Here is an 8,729-nt window from a genome sequence, read left to right on the forward strand (position 1 = left end):
TACCTGTGATTTCCTTCTCAGGCCCAGGAGTGTTCAGAAAACGCAAGGAGGGATAAGACGAATCATCTAGCTTTAGAAAGACCAGGGCAACAGGATCGCTTTTTGATGCTTTCATGCAGGCTTTCCTAAAATTATCATGAAATAATAAGAGAGAGAGAGAGACCCAACCAAGCAAAAAGTTTTTTAGCCCATACCGAATTCATTGAAGTTCCCAGTTGATCTCTGGGAAGATAAAGTCGGCTTTGATCTCTACGTCTTTTGACACTCCATGAACCTTCCAGAAAACGTAAAACCCGATGCAGATAATCGTGCTGATTAGGAGCAATACTAGAAGGGCGCCAGGAGCTGGTCCCGGGGTCACGGCGGGCGCCGGCCGGGCCGTGGGGACTCGGTCCCGCCCCGGCGTGCGCTGGGGGCCGGGCCGGGGGCGGGCGCGGCGGGGCCCGCGGCCCGTTTTAAAGCGCAGCGCGCCGCGTCTCGGGAGCCCAGGCCGCGCCTCCCTCCCGGGCGGGCGCCGCGGGCCGGGCTCCCAGCCATGCACCCCGGCTAGCGCTCCGCCGGCATGCTGCTCCCGCTGCTGCTGGCCGCGCTCTGCCTGGCCGCACGCGCCTGCCAGCTGCCCTCCGAGTGGCGGCCGCTGAGCGAGGGCTGCCGCGCCGAGCTGGCCGAGACCATCGTGTACGCCAAGGTGCTGGCGCTGCACCCCGAGGCGCCCGGCCTCTACAACCACCTGCCGTGGCAGTACCACGCCGGCCAGGGCGGGCTCTTCTACGCCGCCGAGGTGGAGATGCTGTGCGACCAGGCGTGGGGCAGCATGTTGGAGGTGCCCGCCGGCTCCAGGCTCAACCTCACCGGCCTGGGCTACTTCTCGTGCCACTCGCACACCGTGGTGCAGGACTACTCCTATTTCTTCTTCCTCAGGTGAGCCCGGCGCAGCCGCCGCCGCCACCGTCTCTGCCGATTGGCGCGCCCTCCCGAGTAGATCGCGGTCACCTACCTGCAGCCAGGTGCGGAGCCCTCGTGGCTTCCCGAGCGAGAATGTGCCCCGGCTCCTCCCGCTGCCCGCCTCGCGCTCTCCCGCTGGGTCCCACGTCTCTACAGACACCCCGGCCACCCTGGCTGGGGCTGTTTAAAAGACAGGTTGAACCCGGTGCCTTGGGAGCAGTTCAGGAGGGTGAGAAAAAGTCTTGGAAATCTGTCTGCCCTTCCTGTGATTTGGGGCGAGTTCTTCTCATCTATTCAAGAACCTGCCTAAAGTGAGAAGTGACGCTGATTGAGACTAAAACACACTCACTCGTGCCCAGTGCCTGGTGCGGGGTGGATGCTGAACCACGGTCCACGCTCTCCTCTCCCCTCCCACTTAAAGGCCAAGATGTAAAGGGCGGAAGTGCAGCCCACTGTTCTCTTTTTTCATTATCTCAGATCGGCTGCCGGGTTATTCCAAACAGCAAAGGTGTATAGGGAGGGGAAGAGTTCTGCTGGGGGCTAGACCCTGAGTGACAATGTTTTGAAGAGCGTAGAGAATAGGACAGGAGGTCTTCTCAGATTCCAGACCTCTGGAATCTTGTGAAGTTCATCAAGATCGCATCTTTGTGAGAATTCAGTAGATTCTTCTTGAAGACTGAATTCCACCGAAATGTGAAATCGAGAACAGCAGGGAGAGCCTCGAGTGCCTTGGCTGTCTTCCATTGATTAGGAGAACAGTTCAGAACCACTCAGAGAAATGGCAAAATGCATCTAACCTGTGCATGGGGGCAGTGGGTGAACCAGTCCAAGGCTGATACAGTGGGTTATCGTCCCAGCTTTCCCTTTTTGTGAAGTAGTGCTGAGAATATTTGGAATGACTCTGACCTGGGTCTGTAGATCCACTTTTAGCTTTCATTGCTCTGGGAGAGAAAACAGCAAGTTCCACAGACCAGTGTTTGTGAGCTCATGGCAACACATGTTTTCCATATTGAAGCCAGAATATCTAAGTTTAGAATATGTGTCCTGCTTTGTGATGACTTGAGTGGTTTAGCTAGGCTAAGTTGATTTAATTTTTTTCAATTGCCAGGGAAGTATAGTTTCTAAACACAGTCAGCAAAGACTGAGAATGCTCCCTTTTTTTTTTTTTTTTTGACAGAGTCTCACGCTGTCCCCCTGGGTAGAGTGCCATGGCTTCACTGCTCACAGCAACCTCCAACTCCTGGGTTCAAGCGAGTCTCCTGCCTTCGCCTCCCAAGTGGCTGGGACCACAGGTGCCCGCCACAATGCCCGGCTATTTTTTGGTTGCAGCCATTATTGTTGTTTGGTGGGTCCAGGCTGGATTCGAACCCGCCACCTTAGGTGTATGTGGCTGGCGCCTTAGCCACTTGAGCCACAGGCGCCGAGCCATGCTCCCTTCTTGATGCGGAGAAACTTAAACTCCGGTTTTTCATGTTTTTACTTAGGAAAAATACTGAGAAGCCAGCTGTAAAGAACTATTCAACAACAAACTTGATTTAAAAAAGCTCCAGTAGTTGAGCAGACATTATTATTTTTTTCAATTTTTATCATGAAATATACTTTTGTCCAAAGGCTCTGTGGTGGCCAGCCAACTCTTTCATCTTTTGCTCTAACATTATTTACAAAAAGTTAGGGCAGAAATTCAGAGGCAAACAGCAGTCTGATGGGATTTCATTTCACGGGGCTGTCGTGCCCTGAAGTGTGTTAACAACCCCAGGCAAATCATTCCTCCTCTGTTACTCTGGGACCCACCGAGGCTTTGGTCAGTGTCCAGGGATGGGGGGTGGCAGTGGAGACTTCCTGCTGAGCCCTGCGTGCCCCCTGTAGACTGGAGTGGAACTCCCATCCCTTTTCCTTTTCCCACCTTCTTTATCATTCTAACAGGTGATTTACACCCAGGCTCTATAAACATGTCCACTAGGATTTACACTGCATTCTCTTCAAGCCAAGTGTTTTATTTACTTACATTTTCTGTTGCAATCCTTATTACAGATTGGAATACTGAGGCTTAGAAGAGTTAAGAAATGTGTTTCATGTCACACAAAAGATGAGTAGTGGAGTGACAGGACTTAAATCCAGATGGGTATAGCTGACCTTCCTTCCACCAGGAACTAAGGGACCCTGTTTATGGGAAGTGGGAAGGGAGGCTGGGTGCGGGACTGGGACAAAACACAACTAGACAAAGAGGCTTTCATACGAACACTTTGGCCCCTACTTTGCTCAAACTCATCTTTTTGGAAACCTCTAGGATAGACTCAAGGGGTGAGACAGAAAGAGAAATAGTAACTGTAGAGAAGTTTTGACTGAGAGCTGTGGAAAACATCAATGTGAGATTGACAAGCCCATCACATGGCTCTGTGACTCTCTGTTGCCGCTGGTCCCCCCCTGGCTATCCAATCTCCTTCTCTGCTTTTTCTCTTTGCATTAGGATGGATGAAAATTATAACCTCTTGCCTCACGGTGTCAACTTCCAAGATGCCATCTTTCCAGACACTCAAGAAAACAGAAGAATGTTTTCCAGCCTTTTCCAGTTTTCCAACTGTTCTCAAGGGCAGCCGCTAGTGCCCTTCTCCAGCGACTGGGAAATCCAGGAAGACAGCAGGGTAAGAGTGGGCCGGACCCACGCCATACGAGAACAGTACAACAGTTATATCTTACATGAATTTTGTGACCAAGGGAGTCAAGAAAATTTTCTCAGGCAGCACCTGTGGCTCAAAGGAGTAGGGCGCCAGCCCTATATGCCGGAGATGGTGGGTTCAAACCCAGCCCCGGCTAAAAACTGCAAAAAAAAAAAAAAAAAAAAAAAAGATTTTCTCAAAAGCCCAGGTCAAAGAGTATTATCCTTTCTCTCTTTTTCCCTCCCAGCTGTTAAAAAATGTTGCTTCTAACTTTTGGATTCCTGAAACTTTACTTTTTTTTTGAGACAGAGTCACTCTGTCACCCGGTAGTAAGTGCCATGTTATCAGAGCTTATAGCAACCTTAAATCTTGGGCTCAAGTAGTCCTTTTGCCTCAGCTCCCTAGTAGGGAGGGTATCTTCTATAATGTACAGGGACTACAGGTATCTTCTATAATGCCCAGCTATTTTTTTTTTTTTTTTTTTTGCAGTTTTGGCCAGGGATGGGCTTGAACCCACCACCCTCAGCATATTGGGCTGGTGCCCTGCTCCTTGAGCCACAGGCGCCGCCCATGCCCAGCTATTTTATTTTATTTTATTTAGTAGAGACCAGGTCTCAATATTGGTCAGGCTGGTCTGGAACTTCTGAGCTCAAGCAATGTAATAGCCTCAGCCTCCCAGACTGCTAAGATTACAGCAGGCATGAGCCACCCCACCCATTTTTTGTTGTGTTTGTTTGTTTGTTTGTTTTTTGAGACAGAGTCTCACTCTGTCCCTCTGGAGTTGAGTGCCATGGCATCATCATAGCTTGGCTAGTTTTTCTATTTTTTGTAGAGACAGGGCCTCACTTTTGCTCAGGCTAGGTCTTGAGCCCTGAGCTCAAGCAACCTGCCTGCCTCAGGCTCCCAGAATTCTAGGATTACAGGTGTGAGCCACTGAGCCCGGCCTGAAGCTTTACTCTTTGATTGAGAGCTTCTTCACAGCCTCGGCACCTGTGGCTCTAGTGGCTAAGGCACCAGCCACATATACCTAAGGTGGTGGGTTCAAATTCAGCCCGAGCTGCCAAAACAACAATGACAGCTACAACCAAAAAAAAAAAAGCCAGATGTTGTGGTGGGCACCTGTGGTCCCAGCTACTTGGGAGGCTGAAACAGGAGACTCGCTTGAGCTCAGGAGTTTGAGGTTGCTGTGAGCTGTGATGCCACGGCACTCTACCCAGGGGGACAGCTTGAGGCTCTGTCTCAAAAAAAAAAAAAAAAAGAGCTTCTTCACAAAGTATAAGAACAGATGGGATGAAGCTTGGGAGCTATGCCTCAGTTTCCTCGTTGGCAAAATGGGGAAAATAGTAGCCTCTGTGTCACCTGGCTCATGCAATATGAATAAATATGTAAAAATATAAACCCCTCAGCATAATGCTTGAGAGAACAGTAAACCTTCAATGCCTCTGAGCCGTTATGACTACTCTGATGTGAGCTCTGAGAAATTGTCTTAGAGAAAAGAAAAAGTCCTCAGGGAAATGAAATAAAGTAGCTATCATAGCTAACACTTCCACAATTAACTATAGTTGTTCAGATACAGAGGTACAAGGTGGTGAAGGTGGTTGTAGAATGTCGGGGTCAGGATTACTTGGGGTATGAAAATACAAAAGGATCTTCCCGTTTGGGCCAAATGCCACAGTGGCAGGGAAATTTTCCAAAGTAATGGCATTGCCATACCAAGGCAGGAGGGGCCAGGTCCATTTAAGCCTCTGGGTGGGATCATGGTCCATCTGTTTGTTTGTTTGTTTTTTCTTTTGGCCCGGGCTGGGTTTCAACTCACCACCTCCGGCATATGGGGCCAGCGCCCTATTCCTTTGAGCCACAGGCGCCGCCCCATGGTCCATCTCTTTAAATCCTCCATCGGGGACATGTTGAGCACTGTGTAACAGACCTCTGGAGAGAGCTCCGATGTGGGTAACCGTGTTGATGAGTTTGCATGTGTCAGGCAGCTCTCCACCCAGGCATAAAGGATTTGGGGGAAGTGTCTTGCTCCTGTCTGGTGGGTCGGCCCAGGATAGCTGCCTTGTTCTGCCAAACCTCCTTGCACTCTGCCCAGGACTCCCTGGGCCCTGGAGGCCTTCCCCATACCTCTGCCTGTAACTGCAGTGCCTCCAACTAGGGACATTGTCTATTGTTAAATCTTATGGAGAGGTTCCTTCCTTAGCTCTCCCCTATTGACAGTAATCTAGATTCTTCTAACCCCTCCCTCATGGGTTGCCAGAATTTTCTGAACCCTTTTTTAATCTGTGCTGTTGCCTACCCCATATTGAACTGGAGCCACCACTTCTTAGTCTGAGTATCTCAAGCCTGAGTCATATCTAGCCCATTCCAAATGAAATCTTCTTGGGGTTGGCCCTTTGATTCTCATATTGCGGGAGCTTTGTTTATGATGAGACCCTTGATGACAACAGATTTATGTCCAGAGAGTAGATAGTATTCCAAAAATACTTGTGTAGCGTAGCACACAAGTATTTAAGCTCCGTGACTTGTTAACCCCATGGTCACATCGTCAAGCTATTAACATTTTTCTGGAATTAGATTTTCCCATCCTTTGGATAAAAAAAAATAGAACAATAGGACCACAGAGAATTGTTTCCCAGTGTGAAAGCCGAGCTATTTCTGTTGGTGAGATGTTGATCTTGGGGAGAAGCCCTTTCCCCTCTCCCTTCACTCGGCCCAGTGTCTTAGATAACAGAGTGTGGGAGTCCGCCAAGCTCAGAGAAGAGTCAGAACTTGAGGGTAGGAAAATAATTGTTCCAGATTGCTGAGCGGCCATGTAGCCAAATTTAGAAGTTCCATCTGAGGTACCCTGTGGTTTTCCAGACCTTTTGCTCTTTCCATTTTTATTCCTTGCCTCCTTGATCCAGATCAGAGCGAAATAAGTTTATCTTAGTTTAAGATAAATAAGCTAAATCTTAGTTTACGATTTAATGTGAAACTAAAATTAAATTTACTTTTAGAATTTGGGGGATGCTCCTTGAGATTTTTTTTTTTTTTAACGTACTCTGGATTGATGAAAACAGTTGTGAATTGATGATCTCAGAGTCACTTGAATTACTGACAGTTACTCACTACCTTCAAGAGAAACTAAGATGTTTCTTTTTCTGTGGGAAAGTAAGCATCAAATTATTTCTCATACCCAAGATAAATATATCGTGTCATGTCAGAAGCAGCCTATGTTTTCCCCCACCCACAAAGGGATCACAATTGCTGTTCAGCTTCCCTTTTTATTCCAGTAGGAATAGGTGTGAGGCTCTTCTAATCCTTCCCATGTGCTGTGAGCTTTGCCCAAAAGCCTGTCTTGTGTCACCTGCCTCGGCTCAGATGGCAGATGCCGTAGGCACGTGGAGGAGGGGGGCAGCTCCTGTGTTCTCTGCCGTCCAGGCTGCCGTGCTCTGTGCTGCCATTCGGCTGGGACAGTGGATCTAGATTGTATTATGACAGTGACACTTCATTCTCTTCTGTGATTGTGCTAAGCTTTCTTTGTCTTGGAGGATCATGTGGTTCTGGGACACAGGAGTCCATTCGGAGATTAAGAGCTGGAACAGGAGGAAAATCTCACACAGGGAAACTTTTGTGACACACACCCCCGGTGACATTCAACTCAGTCCTCGGGAGTCCTCCCACACTCGGGTTCCTTTCCAGTGTCTCTCCATCTTCAAGTATCCCACCCGCACATCAGTAAATAGCAACACAGTCTTGCTTTCAAAAGTTGCCAAGAAGTCAGCACTGTTACTGCGTGTTCAGCCCCTCTGTGGTTTGGTGTCATGGTGTTAACAGGACTTATGGGGATATCTTTGACGTGTCGGCTCATCCACCAGATTTACTGGCAGGAATCTCTTGACTCCAGCCAAGGACATTTTTCCTTCCTCATTTCTCTCCTACTGGGCAAGGGTAACAGTCAAAACAGTAGTTGGATATTTGTCCATCTCTGCCAGGACTGTCCCAGAGGACCAAGACCTGGACTGACCCATGCTGACATCAGTCTGTCAGAAAATGTCATGGGACAGAAAAAATATCTGTGAGTCTTGCCATCATTTTCTTCCGTTGTTTGGAGGTGGAAGAAGATTCCTTCTCTCAGCTGCCCTAGAAGGAATCTATAGTATTCGAAGACATCAGGTTGTTCTACCATTTGTAGAGTCATGACCTTGGGTTGGCCCCTTAGTTTCTCATAACCTAAGTTCTCTCTTTTTTTAAAATAGGTCTTAGGTAAACTAAAGTTGCTGTAATGACCTAATTAGAGCAACATTTGAAAACACTTTCTGAACTGTAAGGAGTGATGCAAGGGTTTCTTACTATCGATTGATTATTTTAAAGTATTAAAAACTACCTAGTTTTAACATTTAAAGAAGCTTTCTGCCACCTCCTTGGGGAGTCCTGAAACGTCCCCCAGCAGAGTGGTGGAAGCAATCTGGTGGGGTCTGTGCTGGAGATGGGAATGGAGAAGGAAGCCAGAGTATACATTTTCATTCAACAGAGTTGATTGGGTTATGTGCAGGGAGCACTTAAAAAATAGTTTATTGAATAATAACACAAAATTTACATAGGTTTCCAAATCTGAAAATATAAAATGGCAGCCAGTAGAGTTTTTGTCCCACCTCTGACACTGAACCATCCGGTTTGTGCCCACCCTCCAAACAAGTAGTTGCTGTTATGATTAGTAGTTTCTTGTGTGAACGTTCAGTGAGTGTTTTTATCCAATAATATTCTTGTGTATTACTACGATCACCTTTGACACACATGGCAACACACCAGGCACACTTTGCTACACTTGATTCACAAGTAGACCTCAGAGGTCGTCCCATGTCCCTTCCATATATAAGCCTAAGGCAGTGTTTCTCAGCCTTTTTTATCTCAGGGCACCCTTGAACTTATAGTTCCATGGCACATTTAAGTTATAGTGATCAGGAAAAAAGTTAAAAAAATAAATAGACTTACTGTGCTTTGAACTTCTTTCAAAAATAATTTAATTAGTGATCTTTTAAAAAATTTTGTGGCACACCCAAGATCCTCTCCTAGCATAGTGGTTGAAAATCACTGCCTAAAGGCTAGACTAGGTGAGAAAATTGATGAAAAGAGATGAAAACCAGC

General features: G+C 47.5%; 1 protein-coding gene across 1 annotated transcript in view; it reads left to right on the top strand.

Annotated features, from left to right (window-relative positions):
- Nucleotides 1-562: 562 nt before the first annotated feature.
- The window catches only part of CCDC3 (coiled-coil domain containing 3), a 78,938-nt gene continuing 70,771 nt past the window's right edge, over nucleotides 563-8,729 (top strand). The window contains exons 1-2 of the mRNA XM_003786885.2: nucleotides 563-921; nucleotides 3,413-3,587. Coding sequence (XP_003786933.1) covers nucleotides 563-921; nucleotides 3,413-3,587 — 534 coding nt within the window. The remainder of the gene's footprint in view (nucleotides 922-3,412; nucleotides 3,588-8,729) is intronic.

This window comes from Otolemur garnettii, unplaced genomic scaffold (assembly GCF_000181295.1).
Source record: "Otolemur garnettii isolate 467f Iridium unplaced genomic scaffold, OtoGar3 scaffold00019, whole genome shotgun sequence".
NCBI classification, from domain to species: Eukaryota; Metazoa; Chordata; class Mammalia; order Primates; family Galagidae; genus Otolemur; species Otolemur garnettii.